Below are 22,549 nucleotides of genomic sequence, written 5' to 3'. Positions count from 1 at the left end.
ATACCTTTTTTTTTATTGTTTAAAAGAAATCATTCAAATTTTCTTGATTTCTACATTAAAACAATTTGTATGTGACCATTAAAAGAGACTTTATTTATTTATTTATGAAAATATTGATAGAGTAATAATAGTAATAAAAAGTAAAATCACTTTTACATTAAAAATAAATTATTTACTATATTAAAGTATAACAACTTTCTTTCTGGAAACAAACAAAAGAGTGATGGAAGTAAGTGTCAGTTGTTATGAAGATGAACCAACTTGGGTAGTTGAGAAGTTCCCAAGATATAAAGGTAGTTGATATCAAGGTAGTTGAGAAGTTCCCCTTCATAGCTGCTTATCGTTTTGTTTGAGAGTACATAAAGAAACAATAATATATACTTCAAAAAAAATAAAACAAAAAATAGATGAAAAATGCTACACATTAAATTGTTATGTTGAAAAATTAAAATTACACAAAATTATAAATTAATAAAAAAATATTTTATAAATAATAATTAACATATAACAAACTGCCTTAACACATAGTTTCTGTTTATATATAAGTTCTAACAAAACATAATAATAATAATGTTAAATTTATGCTTGTTGTTTATTTTGCCAATGCAAAACTCTTATTTTTTTATTTTTTTTTGTATTTTCGCTCCTTTTTATTTTCTTTATTTTCGTCGCGACCAACCGTATACCCTAATAGTCATGTGTTTAAGAAACTAAAATAAAACATTGAAAACTATATAAATGTAGTTATTTTTTTTATATCTTAACTACTAAGATTGTGGTGGGAGGGTTGAAAGCCTTGTAAACCTCACTAGAATCCCATACTTCTAATTACTCAAAGCCTTAACTACTAAGATTAAGAAACTTATAGGTATTTATCGGGTACACACCAAAATAATGTATACTATATTATAATAATATAATATAAAAAAATTAGACATTAATTATAAAGTCTCTCACAAACCGAAAAGGCAAAGAAAGTTTGCCACATTAATTCATTTTCTTTCTCTTCATTATTTGGTATTAGTGGTGGCCAAGTTTGAAATTTCTTTCCTCTTCCTAAATTTTTCTCTCTAACCTTTTTCTTTTTTCTTCATCATTCTTTTTTTTAAGTTTTTGAACATCTTTGTCATCAAAATGACAATTGGAGCCTGTCACTGGATTTTTAGCATTGAATACTAAAAGATTCTCCAATCAGAGTTTTAGACCGAGTTAATTCACTTTTGCTACATTTTTTCTTTAAGTCAATTTTGATGTGGTTAGATTTGCCTTTAGTATAGGTCCTTGCATGTGACTCTTTTAACTTCAGGATCAGACTCTTTTATCAGGACCTCTGTGGTGCAGGTTAACTTACCATTAACCTTTTGGTAGGTTTGGAACTCTTAGTGAGCACCTACTCAAACTCAGGTAAGGGAAGCTAATTTAAATTTCCAATAGAACCTTAGGCTAGAAGATCTGGATGTGGGGGTGACGTGGTCACCAATCTCAATTTTTCTTGCAAGATTGTTTGTTTAATTATATTAGAATTTGATTGATATTAGAATGTAAAATTGTAGATATGATAGATGTTGCAGAATTATATTGTTTTTTATTTGAATAAGTAAATGAATGTATTTGAATAGTTTGATGAATTACTTAAAGGGTAATGTTTGTTGAGTATTGGTTATTTTGAGTTTGATTTATAGATTTATAGAATAGCTATATTAGAATAATTATCCAACTCTAGCAGAAAATTTGTTACTTTGGTTTAGTATATTTGATAACATAACAATTTGAATGGAAATGTTTGGGTGAAAATGTAAAATATATCATATTTTACAAAAAAAATTCTGCATATCTCGCCTAGGCGAGAATAGAATGAAAATATGAGGTGCTCTTAGGTCCATTTTTGCTCAAGCGAGACGGAATCTCGCTCAAGCGAAATGGGGTAAATTTTGGGGTGCTCTCGGGTTCAATCTCGCTCACGTAAGAGAATTCTTGCTTGGACGTGACCTATTCTTGCTCAAGTGAGAAATATTTGCTCAAGTTAGACTAAAAAAAACTTAAAACTGAACATTTTATCTTTGCTTTTAAAAGATTGGGTTATTTCTATTTATAGTTTTTAATTATAAATTATGTAAAATTTTATTTGTAAATTAATATTATATATATATATATATGAAAATAAATATCAGGAACAAAAATAATTAAAACTTATAATTAAGGGTGGACTAAAAATCCAAATTACCAAATCCAATTCATAATTATCCAAATCTATATTCCTTTTAATTCATATTTTTGGATTTTAAGTTCAATCCATTTAATTGAATATGAATTAGATATAGATTAATATTTTTGGATTATCCAAAATGGATTTTGGTTGGATTTTGACTTGGACTGGACCTAGGTTGAGCTGAGTCAATCCGGGCTCAGGTTGAGCAAAGTCGGCCAGAGTCCATGTCGAGCCGAGTCAGCCAAGGCCGAAGTCGAGCCGAATCAGTCCATGTCAAAGTCAAGCCGAGTCGGTCCGGACCAAAGTCGAGTAGAGTTGACCCAGGCCAAAGTCGAGCTGAGTCAACCCAGACCCAAGTCAAAATGAGTGAAGCCCAAGTCGAGCCAAGTTGACCCGGGTCTATATCGAGCCGAGTCTACCCCGACCTATGTCGAGCTGAGTTGGCCCCGACCGATGTCGAGCCGAGTCAGCCTGGGACCATGTCGAGCAAAGCCGGCCCAAGCTAATGTCGAGTAGAGTCAGCCCCGGCTCATGTCATGCCGAGTTGATCCAGGCCCATGTCGGGCCGAGTCGGCACGTGCCGATGTTGAGTTGAGTCGGAGCTGAGTTGGCCCAGGATGATGTTGAGCCGGGTCGGCCCGAGCCCATGTTGAGCCAAGTCGAGCTAAGTCAACCAGACATATATTAAGCCGAGTCAACCTAGACCCATGTTGATCCAAGTAGGCCCGGTCTTATGTTGATTTGAGTCATCCCAGGACCATGTCGAGTCGAGTCGGCCCAGGACCATGTCAAGCTGTGTGGGCCCAAGCCTATGTCGAGCTGAGACAGCCCGTGCCCATGTTAAGTAGAGTTAGGCTGAACCCATGCCGAGCTGAGTCGGCCCGGACCAAGTTTGAGTTGACACCGGGCCCATGTAGAGCCAAGTCGATCCAGGCTTAGGTCGAGCCGAGTCGGTCTGGATCCTTGTCGAGCCGAGTCGGTTAAGTTTCATGTCGAGTCGAGTGGGTCCAGGTCCATTTCTAAGTGAGTCTGCCAAGGTCCAAATCGAGATGAATTTAATCTAATTGATAAAATAAATTTAATCTAATTGATAGTGATTTTGTTTTATAAATTTTTTTATAAATTGTTTAATCTAATTTATCTAACTGTAACATTTATGATTTGTGTAGGTGTTCTTGCACACGCATATATTTATATATATATCAGCAACTGCTCCTGCATTCCTGCAATGAATATAGAGAAGATAGAGAAATAGTGAGTTTGAGAGAGAAAAGAAAAGAAAAGAAAAATGTGGGGATTGAGTAGAAAAGGAGTTTCTGGGTTTTCATCATCTTCCACTGCACTCCAAGTTACTCAAGGGATCCATGCTACCGCTCTCACTGCAATTGTCACAGGTCGCTCTTTTTCTCTTTCTCACTGCTTTTTCATTTTCTATTCAACACTCGTCATATTTTTCATATCATTACATGTTAATTAAAGAAAAAGGTAAACAAATAATTATTATCTTATGAAATATAAATAAAGAAAATTATATTTTAATAAACAAATATTTGAAATACTTTTTTATCATACTGTCTCTCCAATTTAGTCATTGAAAATTAAATTTCTGTTAAAATTTCACTGGATCATTTCCTTGAGTAATGAGTTAATGCAGTGAAATTTTTACTTGAGAGACTACATTTAATTATCACTCTTTTTTCAAAGAAAGTCGATAGTAAGCTTCTTTCATGGTATTCTCAAGCCATCGTCCCAGATTTTTACGCGAAAGGGGAGAGACATGCTACCATTTCACGAGTAAATGTATTATAATATAATAAAAAATAATAATGCATATAAATAATAAATTTCAAATATTTCAAAATAGAGCTTTAATACCTTGATAACTTATTATATTACTATTTTAATGATATGTTTTCTTTTTAAATTAAAATATTAGTATATATTATTATATTATTTACATACAATTGTTAATTAGATGTTCATTTTAAATAACTAATTTAAAAATAATTAATAACTATATTGACTAAATAGATAATATTTTATAAATTTTAAAAAATTATATTATTAATAAAAAATAATAAAATAATTTATAAATTAAAATTTTACATTAATTAATATTTTAGTTATAGTTATTTTATATTCTAAATTAATTTTAATTAAATTAATTAATTAATTATTAATTTAAAATTAACATTTTTGTAAGTAAAATCTTAATAATTAATATTAAATACTAATTTAGAAATTATTTTTCATTAACTTGTTTAAGATTTTGTTAGTTAATGTTAGTTTGGGTTATTTAGCTGCTATCAATTGAAAAGTTATCCGAAAAACTCATTCTAACAATGCCAAAAAAACAATAACTCTAATTAATATCACTTGAAACAACTTAGAAAAACTTTAACTAGTATTGTAAAAGAAACCTAATCTACATTGTTTTACATTTTTTTTTCTAAGTCAACTTTAAAAAGCTTGTAGACCTTGATTAAAAAACTCTTTAACTAGTATTTTTAATTATTAAAAATATTTAATAGGAAAATACATTTTTATATTTGATAATAGTTTGAAATACTATAAATTTAATAACTTTAAATGTCTTTATTCAAATACAAAATTTTAAAAATAAAATTGTTTAAAATGAAAATAACTAAAATTGGTTTTATTTTAATTTCGTAAAAAGGGTGAATTTTTTTATCTAATTAAATTAGGCTTAGTTAAGTTTCAACTTCCTTATAACTTTGAGTATTTTCAATTGAGTTTTTATTATTTTTGTTTTCTTTGATTGAGTACTCATAATTTTTATATTTTCCAATTCAATGTCTGTTATTTAATTTTTTTTTAATTAAGTTACATGAGTGTTATTTTAGTTTTTCCATTAATTTTTCGTCTTCATGTGCAATGAAATAAGATGTGATATTTTGTGATTAATATAAAATGATATCACGATTAATGTATAATGATAAGTGACTTTTATTGCATCGAAAATGTGTTAGATATTGAGATCGTTATGCTCTCCGATGACGCCGACATCATCATCTACAATGACCAAGAAACCATCATCATTGTAACCTACCGAAGATGACGACGGTTATTTGGTCATTGTAGATGATGACATGAAAGCCATAAGAGAGTATGAAAACTTTCTTATCCAACACATTTTCAATGAAATGAATACAAGTTACTTCTTGTTTTACATAAATCATAATATCGTTTTATATTAACTATAAATCTTCATATGTATTAACACATGAAATACAAGTACGTGTTACCCAATTCCCATAAAAATTAAATGACACAAATGAAAAATATAAAAATTTTAAATACTCAATAAAAAAATTTATTTTAAATAAAAACTCATTATAAAATACTTAAATAACTTAAAACTTAATTAAATCAGCTTTTAGACAGACATACACTTAATTAGAAAAACAATATGCATCCAACGCAAGTGGAAATTATTGAACAAGGTAGGGAGCAACTGTTTCAAACTGGGTCTAAAACCTAAAACAAACTACCTCAACCTTACAATTGAGAGTTAGCCAAAATTGCTTAGTTGTTAACTGAGTTTAACTATGCAACTTAGGTACAAGACTATCTTTTAAGAAAATGTTATACTTTCATGATTTTAAATTTTGATAATGTATATATACTAAATCAAATTAAAAAAAAAAACTCCATGATATTTTTTTTTTTTTTTTGCATACATACACTTTTTAATTGTAATAGTTGTTGTTTGAAACCATAATAGGTGCATCAAGTGGTATTGGTGCTGAAACTGCTCGTGTTCTTGCATTGCGTGGTGTGCATGTGATTATGGGAGTAATTGATATGATTGATGCAAATAATGTGAAGGAATCAATACTTAAGGAAATTCCAACAGCTAAAGTTGATGTGATGAAATTAGATCTAAGTTCAATGGCCTCTGTTCAAAATTTTGCAACTGAGTTTAATTCAACTCGTCTTCCATTGAATATTCTGATGTAAGCACCAACTACATTATTAAACTTTTTCTTTCATATACTATTTCATATATCCTTCCAAATACTTAATCGTGATCATTCATTGAAATAATTTAGTAATAATAATAATAATTTATTTGTTTTTTGTAATTCTAAGAAACAATGCAGGGATTTGTGCAGCCCCTTTCATGCTATCCACGGATAACGTTGAACTTCAATTTGCTATAAATTATTTAGGTATTTTTTAATTTATCTAAGTTTCATTACATTATTCTTTTATGATACTGGGTGTGTTTGGGGTTATAAGTAATTATCATATGAAATATATGCATATTCATTTTACCCTTTGCCATAAAATGTCTAATAACTTTGTTCTTTCTATAAAGTTGAGAAATTTTAAAAATAATCTCAATCTATACATTTTTTTCAACATAATTTCACAGGTCATTTTCATCTAACAAATCTGTTGTTGGATAATATGAAGAAAACAACAAGAGAAAGTAAGGTACAAGGGAGAATTGTTAATGTATCTTCAACAGGTCATCAATTTACTTATCGTGGAGGAATCCATTTTGAGAAAATTAATGATCCATCAAGGTAAAATGTAGTTCAAATTTATGAAGTAGATTCATCTTGAATCAATCATATGACCATATGATAGTTGTGTAAAAGATTTTTTTTTAGTAAGTATCAATTATGTTAATGCTTTTATGAGAAAGGGTGCTAAAATTGAAATATAAACACTCCCTCGTTAAAATTCTCCTAAACTTTCTTTCTCTTCTCAAACAAAAAAAAGGATATTTGGAGAGTGATCTTTAAAGTTGAAATTGTTAGGTTATCAACAATAACAAACAAGAAGAACAAATAAAACACTTTTATTAACACGAAAAGGTTCTATACACATAGTCTAATAAGTTTAGAGTGTACAGTCCACACTCATAACGATATTGATATATAAAACCTAAATAAAGGAATAATAAAAAATCATTAAGACAATTAAGCCTAATAAATGCTTGCACTAGATGGTCTGTTACAACCATTCCTAGACCGTCTCTAGTAGATGGTCTTCTGCTCTCTTTCATCAGATGATCTAATCACCTGAATGATCTCTACAGAAGATTGTATGTTGCACATGATTTAGACCAAAACATCACAAATCTCCACCTTTACTCCAAATTATGAAAGAGCTTCCAATATCAACTTCCTTTTTCTTCTAACAAAAAATTAATCCACTCCAAACACTATCTAAACCTCGACCTTAGGAAGGACTTCGTAAAACATATGTAGGATTTTCCTCCAAGGATATCTTTTCTATTCTAACCTACCTAGACTCAACAATGTCACTCACGAAGTGCAGTCTAACATCTATTTGTTTCATCCTCTCATGGTAGATCTAATGACTAACTAGATGTATGATACTTTGGCTATCATAATAAATAGTCACACAAGCCTACACAATACCCAACTCTCCAATCATCCCCTTCAATCACTATAACTTCTCCACCTCTTGTATGAGTGCGATATACTCTTCCTAGGTAGTAGATAAAACCACCACTAATTGCAAACTGTATTTTCAAAAAATTGCAATACCAAACAATGTAAAAGGATACGCAGAGGTGACTTTTTGGTATCAACATTCCTTGTATAATTAGCGTTTACAAATTACTTTATAACAACTTTGGTATGCATAAATTGTCTAGGTTAAACGTTATTGTTCCATTATTCAAATATCTCAATAGCCACTTTAAAGCCTCCCAATGTGCAGTTTGGGACCTACCATGAATGCTATAACCACATTAATAGCATGTTCCAAATGGTTTGCTACAGATCATCCCATACAATATAGTAGTCTTCATCTCCCTCATTTCTATCTTAATATTATGAGCTTGGGTATTTGAGAGCTTTGTGTGATGTCCCAAAGTTTTTCCCATAAGTTTATATTCATGCCTCCTAAACCTCTCAACCACCTTCTGCAAGTTTCCTTGCTAAGATAGACGTTATATTCCAACCGTTTAATCCCTTTGTATCTTTATTCTTAGTATTTGCCTTGCGTGACCAAGATCCTTTATTTCAAACTCTGAGCTTAATTTTTCTTTAAAATCTTTCAATTCATTTTCATATTAGTTGGCTATAAGAATATTGCCTAGATATAAACCAAAAATAAATATATACTTTTCTTCTTTAGGATGTAGACGTAGTTATCATAACTGCTCCTCTAGAACCTTGTCCACCTTAGGAAGTCTTCAAATCCCTTGTACCACTACCTTGGACTCTATTTGAAGCCATAAAGTAATTTCTTCAAGAGATATCTTCCTTTTTTCTTCAACAAACCCCTCCAGGTTATTGTATGTAGACGGTCTCCTCCAAGATTCCATGTAAAAAAGTTGTCTTCACCTCTCATTGTTCCAACACTAGATTGTATAGGTTAATAATAGACATCAAAATCCTTATTGAAAAAAGTTTTACCAAAGGTGAGAATATCTTATTATACTTTACCTCATTGACTCATTTAAACCATTTCACCATTAGTCTAGTCTTGAACCTCTATCCTTCCACACATGATATTCCCTCTTTTTTCTTGAACTCCCACTTGCATCCTAACACCTTCTAGTATTTCGATAGATCAACAAGCATCCATGTGTGGTTCTTCCTCAGAGATTCAATCTTCTCCTCCATGCCAAGATGTCATTGCTAACCTTATACATAATCTATAGCCTCCTTTAGGAAGCTTCTAGGATCCGAATTGTATATCTCTTTAGTTGTTGTCAAAGTATAGCTGATAAAATCAACATGCCCTAACCTTTGTGCATGTTTGATCCTCCTCCTCTCTATATCACACACAAGTTCATAGTCAGACTCAACCTCTGTACATTTGGGCCTTCTTGACTAAGAGATAGAAATGTTAGTTTAAATTGTCTAATGATTCATTGTTTGGCACCTCTAGACGGTCTAATCCATCATTAGAAGGATCCCTTCAATGTGGATTTTCTCCTTCCCACTATAATAGTCATTTGAGTTTTGTCAAATGTGAAGTTCCTACTAACAAAGCATCCAGCCTCTTCAAACTCCAACCTCCACATCTTATACCCTTTCACGTCTTAAACTTTCTCATTTTCACAAACACAATGAACATCATGCTTAACAAAACCTTTTGAAGTCATTGTTAACAATTTTAATTTTTTTTTCTATAACTATATTATATATTCAGTTAAAATTATCTACTCTAAAAAAGTTGATTAATCACTTTTAACATGTCCATTCTCCTAAATATTGTTTCTTCTTTAGCAAATCTTGAATCAAAACATTGTTAAAAAATTTAGTTGAATATCAATACCAATAACATGTTGATTATTGAGACTTTTTTATAGGAGTATTTTAGTAAAAATCATAATAAAACAAATATATAAAGTAAAAAAATAAATTTATTTTTATATAAGATAAAAATAATTTATGCATAAATTAAAAGTAAAATTTGGAAAAGTTATATGAAAATTTTTCTATAAATTTACTTATGCATAAATGAATTTAAATTTATGAAGAATACATTTTTAATATGTTATTCTTACTTTTCTCTTATAAATATTCTTATACAAAAGTTTATAAAATAGATTCATGACTTTTTGGTTATAATAGTCAGAAAAGAAATAACATCAGCTTTCTTAATGGCAACTAAAATGTCGCATAGCAAACATCAATATAGTGTATGTTTTTTGGTTGATGAAACTAAATTGATTTTATTAGGATTGACCTAATGTACACAACTAAAATAACCATTAATATCAATTTTCATTATTTGTGGTAATTTTCTTACCAACCGTTATTTTTTATTGTTGGAAATCCCACATCAACTAAAGATAAGGACATTTCATAATATATAAGTGGGTGCAAACCTCACCTTATAAGACGATTTTATTAAGTTGAGTTAGGCTTAAAATCCAATTCTTAATTTGGTAGCAGAGCCATTTACAGTCCATCCTAGCAAGAGTTTGTTGGACTTATCAGACCACCCGCTATCGAGCCGCTATCGGACTACTCATAAATATATAGTCTCGTGCATGAGTTGGCAAGTCTTGGCGTTAAGAGGTGTGTTGGAGATCCCACCTTGACTAGAGATAAGGACATTTCATAATATATAAGTGGGTGCAAACCTCACCTTATAAGCCGATTTTATGAGGTTGAGTTAGGCTTAAAATTCACTTCTTAATACTTATTGATGACTTACACAAAAATCATTTCCTTATCATTTATAATATATTTCTATATTTTTTAAGAAAAAAATATTTCAGCATGTAAACATTCTTTTACAGCAAAAAAAATTAATAAATAAATATATAGTATTTTATAGATACTTTAACCTTATTACAATCAATCAGTTATGATTCTTACATATAAGCATGCAAACATACAAGAATTATAATGACAAAATATTCGTGTTTTTCATAATTCATTTACTTTCTTATGTGCAGTTACAACAATTGGCGTGCATATGGGCAATCGAAGCTTGCTAACATTTTACATGCCAAAGAACTTGCAAGACGTTTCAAGGTTTTACCATAGTAAATTTTTCATTATTTCAATTGATTAATTAATAATTTTTTTTAACTATGAAGAAACAATGTTGTTGTTTATAGTTTTTTTTTTTTATCAACAATGGACACCACAATTAGTACCAAACCATTTTATAAAAATCAAAAGATAAAAAACTTAATTTCTATATGCATATACTAAAAATCCCTAAGAAAGAGTGGTTATTAAGATTCCTTGCATATAAAATTATTAAAATATTTTCTAAATATTGATTCCTCGCATATTTATAAAAACAACTTATCATTAAGATCAGACGTTGATAGCAATTAACATTTCAAATTCATTCCTAGCATTCAAATATGTTAAGTATTATCATTTAGGTCAGAACCTTAAAAGTACTTTCCAGACAAATTTAAGATTTTAGATCATGGTAAACCAAGCATTACAAACAAAATGTTAATACCAAACATCAATTAAGAACATAATATTATGTTTAGATATCACCTTAATACATAAGAGTTTGAACAGATTGGTCTCAATCCCAAAGGATAGAATTAACCACACATGATGACTGCTACAAGCAGGGAGAGCATCAAAAGAAGATCCAGGATGTTTCTCCTTGACGACTTCCTCCTCTAATGTTTCTCACACCTCCTATTCTCCCAATTGGGTTACAAATCATTCAATGGTGTTTTCCTCTCAATCTTGCACACTAGGATTATGCCTCAAGCCTCCTATTTAACCTAATTTGCTTGGACTTAAGTTACTTCTCGCTTGGGCGCTAATAGGCTCGCTCAAGCGAGAATGAGCTCGCTTAAGCGAGATCCACTAGTGGTGTCTTGTCTTTTTGTGAGTTTGGGGCAGCTTTGGTGATACTGGTGCATTCCAACTTTCCCTTTTTAGCACCGTATATTCTCCTTTTTCTCAGTTATCCCTATTCTTCCTTGGAATCATGAAATTAACACAAATTTGGAAATAAATCATTATTATTTAAATTAAAATCACAAAATATGTAAAAAGTATAATTTCATAAATTAAGGGTTATTTTATACTTATTTTAGCAATTAATATCCATAAGTGTCTATATTTTAATATGAAAAATTACTGAAATTTGACACTTATTATTACTCCCAACCTCCTTGGATTTACAACTTTTGTAACCATGGATTTGCTTCTTTATCCTCTTCTTTAAGCCATATAAATCTTGTCTTTTGCCTCTACAAAGACTCACATTTTTTTTAATCAGCATAGAAAAATAAATAAATAGAGGTATTTTAAGAATATTTCAACCCTTATACAAAAACTATTGCACATGATCCTCAAAACAAAATCAGAGAATCCTAATAAGAGCTCTTCCAGTAGCAAAAAGAAATATTGTAGGAAAAAAATAACAAGGACCTTCCATCATTAATACCAAACACAATCTTTAAAAATACTTAGACCCAGACTAATATTCCCATCCAACCTTGTAGACCATAAGCAACCCTTGAATTGATCCATTAGAAAAACATTACAAACAAAAGAATCTATGAGACATGATTTCTTTGTCCGAAGTATAACACTTTACTCCTTTTTTATCAGTATCCAACATTGTTATTTCTAGGACTATGTTGATATAGGGATCGTGAACCAAGCCAACAAACAAAGAAAAAAACAAGTCCAATTCTACGGTGTGATAGGGTGGTACGCCGCAACTAAGACAACCTTTACGACACTGTTTCTTCCTCGTTATTTGGCTGCAAATATTGCACCAGTTAGTCGACCATTATGCAACATATAATTCTACATACCGCACCATAGTAGGTCCTACGAATAATTGCACCGTTGCACTAAGCACTATCATCACACAACAAATTTCTTCTTAGATCATCATGTTATTCTTCATCATTTGCTTTGTATGATCACTGTTCCAGAGACTCACACTATGTAGTCACTTTCTAGACTTTTTCCTACAATTTCCTTTTATTTCATATTCCTCAACTCTAAGCCTTTGTACTTCCTCCAATTTTATCTATCTCACTAATTTCTCTCGTAACATTTGAGTATCGTTCATTAATGCTCACAATATGATACATTGTTTCCTGTATCTTTTTGTCTTCAAAAGGATAGGCTAATTTCACAAAGTTGATGTGATTTACAAATAACTTATTTGATTTAAGTTGTAGGTATCTTCGTATTGTGAAAACATATAGTAGGAATGTGTAATTGGTTTCCCTTTTGGACCAGTTTTAAAGGTTGTAACACAACTATTTTATTATTATTGGGTTGTTGTTTTGTTATTTGTTGGACTATAGGATTGGTTATACACTAATAACCTGTATTTTTTGCATAAGGGTTGAAATCACTATTTATTTTACCTTTTAAAGCCTTTAGTTTCTCTTTTAAGACAAAACCTAGAGCACCTTGCTGCTAGAGAGTTTTTCATTCAATCTCTACAAAAGTTTTAAAATTGTTTACTTTTAACCAACCATCTAATATCCTAAAAGACTTATATCTCTAATCTTGTTTTTGGTCCACCAAAACAATAAGACAATAATCTGAAATAGAAAAATGTTACTTTGACTAAGGGTGGTCATGGATTGGATTTTTCAAAATCCAATCTAGATCCAATCCAAATCCAAATAAATGGATTGGATTTAAAATCCATATCCATTTTAGCTAGATCAAATTTATTTGGATTTTTTTAATTTAAAATAGATTAAATCTAGATTAAATCCACTTTGTTAATTAAATTAAATCCACTTTGTCAATTACATAAAATCCATTTTGATATGGACACAAACTAACTTGGCTCGAATTGGGCCTAAGCCAACTCAACCTGGACGCGGACCAACTCGGCTTGACATCGACCCGGGTCCGCTCAACTTGACATCGGTCTCGGCCCGGACCACTCGACATCCCGGGCCTGTACAACTCGACATCGGCTCGACCTCGAACGACTCGACATCGGCCCAGCCTCGAACGACTCGACATCGACCCGGGCCCGGACGACTCGAAATCGACCCAGGCCTGGACGACTCGACATCGGCTTGGGCCTGGACAACTCTACATCGGCCCAGGCCCGGACGACTCAACATCGGCCCGGGTCCGGACAACTCGACATCGGCCTGGGCCCGCTATGCTCGACATCAGCCCGGAACCACTTGGCTCGATGTCGGCTCGGGCCCGGACGACTCGACATCGGCCCGAGCCTAGATGGGTCAACATGACCCGGAACCGCTCGGCTCGACATCGACCCGGCCCTAGATGACTCGACATCGGCCCGGGTCTGGACTACTCGACAAAGGCCTAAGTTCGCTCGACATCGGTCTGGGCCTACTCGGCTCGACATCGACTAGGGCCTGCTCGACTCGACAACGACCCGAGCCCGCTCGACTCGACATGGGCCCGGGACTACTCGGCTCGACATCGACTCGAGCCCGCGCAACTCATTTTCGGCCTTGGCTTGCTTGGCTCGACATCGGCCTGGGCCCGCTCGGCTTGACACCAGCCTGGGCCCGCTTGGCTCGACATCGGTCGTGGCCTGATCGTCTGGATATCGGTCTGGGCCTACTCAACTCGATATCGAACCCGAAAGACTCAACTCGACATGGGGTTGGACTGGGTCGACTAGACATTGGCCTTGGCCAACTCGACTCGATATTGGCCCCGACCGACTCGGGTTGACTCAATATCGGCCCCTCAGCTCGACTTGGCCTAGGGTTGACTCAGCTCGACTTTTGCCCGAAACGACTTGGCTCGACTTTGGCCCATACCGACTCGATTCGACTTGGGCCCAGACGACTCGGCTCGATGTGGACTTGAGCCGACTTTGCTCAACCTGGGCCCAGATTGTCTTGGCTCAACCTAGATCAGGTCAAGTCAAAATTCAACCCAAAATGCAATTTGGATAATAAAAAAATGTATTAAATTTATATATAATCTATATCCAATTAAATGGATTGGATTTAAAATCCAAAAATATGGATTTGTATTTGAGATAAATCCATTTAAATGGATTAAAACTAATATGGATTTGGATAATTATGGATTGGATTTTGTAATTTGAATTTTTTGCTCATCCTTAACTTTGACAATGTATAGAAAAAGATATCAGTTTACAATTGTGACATCACACATTACAATTTAAAAAAAATCAATCTCTTACTATGGACTCCATATTTAAACAATTTTTTTTTAGTTTGTAATTTATATATTGCAGGATTTTCAACATATTATTACTTTCTAAAATATTTCTGTCTTGAAAAGACTATGCTTCCTATACATCTAGCCATTCTCTAGTAATTAATATTCTATCAATTTTAGTCCTAACATTTTTTTAGGTTTGTATAAAATGAAGGATCTCGCAACAAGTAAAGTAGCTACTGATTTACATAAAAGTGTATATATTAGTGTTTTTTTTTAAATAAAAGCTTTCATGTTAGGCATCACTATGCAACTTAAGATCTCAGCTAGGCTGACACCTCAAGTAACAACAATCATTTACTATCACATGAAAAAATTATTATTAAACAAAAGAAAAAAGAAAGAAAATACAAAAATACGGGGGACTAGACCAAAACCCATATGTTAACAAAAACGATACATAGGTAGATTATACCTATTCATAAAGAATTCTAAGAACAAACAAGGTGGAAGCCTATTATACCAAAGAAAATATTCTCTATGAAAAAATCCTAAATTAGCCAACTTATCAGCACACACATTTCCTTCACGAAAAATATGTGTAACTGTAAACTTAATTTTCCCACAATAATTAAGACAAGCATTCCATCGATTACGAAGCATCCAAGGAACATTTGTCCTAGCAGTAAACGCAGCACAAACCAAAGCAGAATCACATTCCAACCAGACATTAGTAAGCCCCATCTTTTGAGCTTCCTCCATAGCATGTATAACCCCATAAAACTCAGCAACCAGAGCAATCTGAACTTCAAGAAACGCAGAAAAAGCTCCAATAAATTCCCCCATACTCCCACGAAAAATACCTCCGCAAGTAGCAAGACCAGGATATCCCCTAGCAGCCCCATCAGTGTTAATTTTAACCGAACCTGGTGAAGGAAACTCCCATCTAACAGGAAGAGGACGTAGAACTTTACCAGTACGAGTGTTAATACCGTGAGCACATTGAAATCGAACATATCATTCTTCATTGAAGCTTTAGACGAATTACCCACTAGACAAGTTAAATCTTTAATAACCAAAATAGCCCTAGAAACCTCAATCTTATCCTGAAAACGAGCATAATTCCTCATACGCCATATCATCCAAATAGAAAAAGTTATCACAACTAGCTTAATTAATTTAATCAACGAACTACCATCACTCTTAATAAAAGAAAGAAGATCATCCTTATTAGAGAAATGATAAGTAGGAAAAATGTGTCGAACCCAACTCCAAATGCGCAAAGCATTAGCACATTCAAAAAATAAATGTTGAATAGATTCCTCGTGCTTTTCACAAAGCGTACACATAGAACAAATATGCAAACCTTTATTTTGAATATGTTGATCTGTAGGAAGCCGCCCATGAAAAACTTTCCAAAGGACAAAAGTTTTGGAAGGCGGAATATATGAAGACCAAATAAATTTACCCCAACCACAGGAAACCCCTGGATCCAAGAAAAAAGTCCTAGCTGATTTAAGAGTGAGACGACCAAACTCATCTAGAATGATATGACTAAAAAGAGCAAAACTGAGATTAGGCATAACCATGATATGACTAGAAAGATTAGGCATATGTTGTAAAGACAATGGAATATTCCAATCACCACCTGTCCAAAACTGAGAGACTGTATCCAGAATACTAGCACCATAAGATAATCCTGCAATATTTTCTAAAGAAGTAGTAGCACACCATTTATCATTCCAAAAATTAATAAGAGAACCTGTACCAACAGTCCAAGAAGTATAATCAAGTATAGTAGAATAAAACTGCTTAATTCTAGGTCAAAGAGATGACGATCTATAAACCATTCAAAACTCGTATTTTGATTTAAGGACCCTAGCTTTCAAGAGCAAAGACCAAGGCTTGTTGCTATAAGCAAAGTTCCAAGCAAGCTTAAGAAGATATGCATTATTTTCATGGTGAAGGTTAATAATTTTCAAACCTCCATTCTCAAGGGGAGAACAAATCGTATCCCAATTAACAGTAGCTATACCTTTTTTCATAATATCACCAGTCCAGATAACATTTCAACACCACTGCTCAACTTGTTTAAGAAGAGAAACAGGCCATTTATACAAATTAAAACTATAAGCTAGAAGACCCGTAATCACCGTATTGACCAACTGAACCCGACCCATCATGCTAAGAGATTTACCTTTCCAAGAAGCTAGCTTCAATTTGACTTTATCAGCCAAAGGTTGAAGAAAACGACTTCTTGGAGCACCAACAAAGATAGGCACTCCTAAATAAGTGAAAGGCAAACAACCATGACTACAAGAAAGAATACGCTGAATTTTGGTGACAAATCTTGTAGAATTATCCATGGTGAAAAAACTACTCTTAGAATTATTAACATATTGACCAGAGAAATCACCGTATGTTTTAAGAAAATTACTCAAATTTCTAAGAGACTTATTATCCGCCCTATAGAAAATAAAAATGTCATCCGCATATAAAATATGAGAGGGAGTGAGAAAACCTTGTGGACTAGCCATATGTAGAATATTCTTATCATTCACAAGCTTTGAGAGACCTCTACTAAGAACTTCCTCTGCAAGACAAAAAAGTATAGGAGACAAAGGATCACCTTGTCTAACACCTCTACTACAAGGAAAAAAAACCCACCAAACTACCATTTATTCTGATAGAAAGCATAGTTGAACGAAGAATAGTACTAATCCAACCGACAAACGAGGGGTGAAAACCAAAGCGTGACAAAACTAATAGTAAAAACTTCCAACTTAGAGTGTCAAAGGCTTTGTGAATATCAACTTTGTAAGCCACATTGCCTTCGTGAACCTTTTTAGAAAGCAAGTTAATAGCTTCAGAAGCAATACTAATACAATCTTGAATCTGTCTACCCTACACAAACCCATACTGATTAGGAGAAATAATTCTGGCATCCACAAGAGCAAGCCGATCTGCCAAAATTTTGGAAATAATCTTAAATTTAAAATTAGCAATAGCAATCGGCCTGTAATCTTTAATAGATTCAGCACCCTGAATCTTAGGAATAAGAGATACCACATTATTGTTCATTCCAGGGAGAACCCAGTTTTGTTTAAAAAACTGTTGGACTGCATTACAAACATCTGTCCCAATAATATCCCAACAAGAATGATAAAAAACACCACCAAAGCCATCAGGATCAGGAGCACTATTACCATTAAGGTTAAAAACAACATTCTTGATTTCTAAAAAATCAGGACACTTAATCAACATCATATTCTCCTCAGAGGAAACAATATAAGTACCAATAAAATCTTCCATATTGTCTGTATCCTGATCATGAGAAATAGACACAACATAAAGAGTTTTATAAAAGTCCAAAATATGTTTCTCAATGAGTGTAGGATCCTCAGTAACAACATTATCAATTCGTAGACGATGAATCCCACTAGAATTATTTCTCCTCTTGACCACAACATGGAAAAAAGCAGTATTTCTATCCCCATCTTTAAACCAAAGCATTTTAGCCCTTTCTTTCCAAAACAAATATTGACAGTGAAGAGCCTGATCAAGCTCCTCCTTAGCGATCCTTTCTTGACAGAGAAGCCCATCAATATCAGACATACTAGCAGTCTTTAAGGTTTGTTGAATACCAAGGAGAAGACCCTGTTTAAGAAGAACTGCATTGTGAACATTACCAAAAGAATTTTTATTCCAGTCACGTAGCTCAACTTTCAACCTTTTTAACTTATGATGTAAAATAAACATAGGACAACCAACAACCTTATTAGCCCAAGAATCATGAATAAGCTTCTTACATGAAGCGTCTTGAAGCCACATAGAAAAGAAACGAAAATTGCTAACCTTCCTCAAAGAATTACTAGCAAGACTAGTAAGAATAGGGGAATGATCATAACAATTTTTAACAAGAACTTAATAAGTTGGGGTAAAACACTAATATATACACCTGATAAATACGAGTGTCATTTTTATTCATAAACAACCTTTGTATAATTATGGTACAAGTTGACTACCTGAGGATTGGACAAGTCAAATCTCATGTTGAAACTAAATTAAATTTTATGTTACTTATGTTGAAATTGCATATCCTTTCAGTAGGTCATTATTAACAAGTATTTGGCAAAACTATATATTGTTAATAATTAGTATTTTGGTCTTTTAGAGGGAGAGGCCATTTTATTTGACAAAAAATATTTATTTTAATTTTTAGCAATAAAAATATCACCCAATAAGACTTTATTTTCTATATTTGAAAAATTGTATTGTTAGGACAATAAATGAAAACATATAACAGTTGGTTGTTCTTCCGGTTTCTTATGTAATTTTTTAAATTAAAAAATAATATGATGCATTAAATATAACACTTGCTCAATATTGCAATTGTCCAGGAAGATGGAATAAATATTACTGCCAATTCTCTTCATCCAGGAGTTGTTTCCACAAATATATATCTTCATAATCGACTCTTGAAAGGTAATTATAATATATTTATAAAGTTAATAGTCTACATGAAAATTATAATAACCGTGTTTAAATTGTTAAATAATTAAATTATATCTGCATAATGTTCTACATTTAACTATCTTCCAAAAGTTTAATATATGTACTTTTGATGTTATAATCTTATATTTTGTACATAATCAATTAATATTGCTTGGAAAATGAAGCTAATTGTTTTCAATTCGTTGTTCTACTTATTGAATTCAAACTTAGTAAATACAATAGTCTACATCTTTCCAAACACAATTCACATGTAATTATTTTATAGTTATATCACTTTTATCATTAAAAAAAATATATAAATAAAATACTTCAAATATTTTTCTATATGACAAGACTTCATGTACTATTTTAATGTATTTTATTCACCTTGTAGCCTTATTTTTATATCTTCTTTCTCCTTAAATTTTTATTTATTTATTTATTTATTTTCTCTATTACTTTCTTAACTTCCTCGCTTCATACTCCTTCTATGAATCACCTTTTATTCCATTTTTAATCCACCTCTAATTTATAGTTGCATGAAAATACCTTGTGTTTGAATTCTTTTAGTAACTCAATTTTCTCTTGCTTTTTGTTTGATCAACATTCATACCTATAACTAATTTTTTTTTTTAATTCTACCATTAGCTCCCTTTTCTCCTTCGACCCATTTTGTCCTATATTATCTTCTACGTCAAATTTATCCAAATAACTTGTTCTTTGAACTATTCTCTATTGTATCTTTATTATGTTCCAAAACTTGTCTCTATTTCACACTTCAAAGTTCTTCTTCAATTCTTTCATTTTCTCCTTCATAATATATCACTACAAGAAAATCATTAAATAATAATCAAATTTAGAAAAAAAAAAGTCACTAAATTGACTAAATTAAATACTATTTTAGAGACTTAAAAATTTAACATCTAAAATAATTTTTATTATTAATAAACAATTATAAAATGATTTCTAACTTAGTGTCTAAATTAGCTACCATGGTTTTAGCTACTAATATTTTAGATTCTAAATTAGCCTTTAAAAAAATGAATAGAAACTAATTTAAAATATAAAGTAATTATTAGTTAAAATTTTTGTAACTATGATCATATACCAATTTATAAACTATTTTATAAATTTTTATTAATAATAAACTACTTTAGATATCAATAATTTTTTAATTTATAAAAATATCTCTACTTTAGTTAACATAGTTAACATGTAACTAATTATTTTTATATGTGAAATTAATTTTTATTTAATAGTATTTTTTTGTAATGGATACGGTCACTTCATTTCAACTGTCAATCCTCTCTCCTTCTGCCACAAATGCATAACCTTAAACATTTGGGTCTTCAATCAATACTAGTGTTCTTGAAAAGTAAGGAAATGATCTAATATGGTTCTATCGAGTACATAAATCTTATTATATGGACAATCATTCAACCATTTCTGAAACACAAATATCCAATCAATTATACTCTTAGATGTTCTGTTATTCTTGAACCAAGTAAAGATAGCTCTAACATTTCTACTTGGAGTATCAACTCATTGCCTTCTTTCTTTTCTTTCTTATGTCTACCATCCATAATGATAAATGTTGAGTTTTATATCCATATTGTATGGTTTATGCAGGTTTAAAGTGTATGCTAAGTCCAATTTTAAATAAGCTAGAGGGATATGTGGTGAAAAATGTGCAGCAAGTAAGTTAAATCACGATAATAATCCAAGAATATAGATAGACTAAAAAAACATTTACTTGAAAACTCTTATCTTTACAGAAAAACCCAATTTTCTATTTCTGCTTTTTTTTAAATTATATAATTTTATGTTCTTAACTATTAAATATAAGTTTTTCTTACTATTTTTGTGTTTTACATGATGATAGGGAGCATCAACAACATGCTATTTAGCATTGCACCCACAAGTGAGTCGATTCAATGGCAAATATTTTGCAGATAATAATGTTTCAGAAGCTTCTTTGCAGGGAAGGGACATGGATTTGGCTAAGAAGCTATGGGATTTTAGCATAAATTTGACTAAGCAAAATAAATAAAAGTGCCAATGGTCAGTTAAAGGAATACCATTTTAGTAAATAAAAATACCAATGATGTAGTTATGTTAATCTGCATATGTTGTTGTTATTTCTTATGAGAGTCGTGTGTGTTGTTCAAGCTTAAAGTTTGATGGCTTGAGTATAAGAGTGGATTTTACACAAATGATATGTATATAAATGTTATTGCAAAGCCCTCATTGACATTGAAAATGTTGTCAGATATATTTTTATAATTGCGTAAAGTTTGTGAGTTGTCATGTTTAGCTCATCTTTTATAATTTATTTGAATAATTTCTATAATTCTAGAAGAATTTGTATTCCTTCACATCTTTAATTTTGTATTCCTTCATATTTTAATATATGTATAATATATATATATATATATATATATATATTAAAAGTAAAATTTTATATATTTAAATAATATTTAAACATTCTTATTGAACTCAACCGATTTTATTATACTAATTTTTTTTATTAATAATAACAAATTATATAAAATAGAGGACACATATGTTCTTGAACTCTCTTTCCAACCTACATATGAAAGAAAAGCTTTTATCAAAGATATAGAACGATAGAAATTAATAACAAAGCATATGGATAATGCTTCTAGAAGGAAGTTAATATTAATTTTGTTTTTTCTAATTCTTAGTTATTTCTCTTTGTACATATGTATAACATCTATTTTGTTTTTTCTTATTCTAGTCTTTATTGATTCTTTATTTTACATTTTGTCTCCTTAGCTAGACCTAGGATGAGTATACTGCTTGTATATATTCATAATCTTTGCTTTGATTTATGTAAGGAAAATAAAATAGAATAAATATTCATTTTCATATCTTTTGCCTTCCTTTTACAACAGTCCAAATTTAATGGTAATGTTTCTAATCAAGTTTTTGTTATTCCTTCCAACATGACAACAAACTAGTAATAAAATTCTTTCTTCCTTTAGTCCTTCGATTCTTGATAGTGGTGCTACATACCACATTTGTTTATCCTTAACTCATTTCACTTCATATCATCAAATTAATCATATTCATGTCAAATTACCAAATGAAAATGAAGTCATTGCTAATTATTCTAAAAGTGTTCTTCTCAATCAAAATCAAGTCATAGATGATGTTCTGTATACTCCTTGTTTCACTTCTAATATTCTTTTAGTAGCAAAATTGATTGATAATTTAT

The 22,549-nt window shown here is 31.5% G+C and overlaps 1 protein-coding gene across 4 annotated transcripts; it reads left to right on the top strand.

Moving 5' to 3' along the window:
* The first annotated feature begins 932 nt into the window (after positions 1 to 932).
* LOC137837607 (short-chain dehydrogenase TIC 32, chloroplastic) lies at positions 933 to 21,624 on the top strand. 4 transcript variants are annotated; one of them, XM_068646651.2, is made up of 9 exons: positions 933 to 1,404; positions 3,379 to 3,603; positions 5,955 to 6,186; positions 6,323 to 6,402; positions 6,609 to 6,762; positions 10,632 to 10,710; positions 19,218 to 19,302; positions 20,941 to 21,008; positions 21,194 to 21,624. In XM_068646651.2, exons 2-9 carry the CDS (start codon positions 3,498 to 3,500, stop codon positions 21,359 to 21,361), a joined length of 972 nt encoding a protein of 323 aa, XP_068502752.2. In that variant the 5' UTR covers positions 933 to 1,404; positions 3,379 to 3,497; the 3' UTR covers positions 21,362 to 21,624. The 4 variants fall into 4 exon arrangements, 3 of the variants coding, with proteins under 3 accessions (XP_068502752.2, XP_068502753.2, XP_090157762.1); XR_016520533.1 differs by lacking the exon at positions 6,609 to 6,762 and having other exon boundaries at positions 971 to 1,404; XM_068646652.2 differs by lacking the exon at positions 20,941 to 21,008 and having other exon boundaries at positions 971 to 1,404.
* Positions 21,625 to 22,549: the final 925 nt, after the last annotated feature.

The sequence above is a fragment of the Phaseolus vulgaris genome, chromosome 4 (genome assembly GCF_051622355.1).
Source record: "Phaseolus vulgaris cultivar YP4 chromosome 4, ASM5162235v1, whole genome shotgun sequence".
In the NCBI taxonomy this organism is placed as follows: Eukaryota; Viridiplantae; Streptophyta; class Magnoliopsida; order Fabales; family Fabaceae; genus Phaseolus; species Phaseolus vulgaris.
Note: the sequence above shows the minus strand (reverse complement) of the source record. Positions and strands in the feature narration are given on the sequence as shown.

Bases quoted from the DNA above. Each gene is read 5' to 3' on its own strand.
- LOC137837607 (XM_068646651.2), top strand. From the start codon at position 3,498: ATGTGGGGATTGAGTAGAAAAGGAGTTTCTGGGTTTTCATCATCTTCC. The intron at 6,763-10,631 runs GTAAAATGTAGT...TCTTATGTGCAG, and splicing joins AAAATTAATGATCCATCAAG to TTACAACAATTGGCGTGCAT. The intron at 19,303-20,940 runs GTAATTATAATA...TGGTTTATGCAG, and splicing joins TCATAATCGACTCTTGAAAG to GTTTAAAGTGTATGCTAAGT.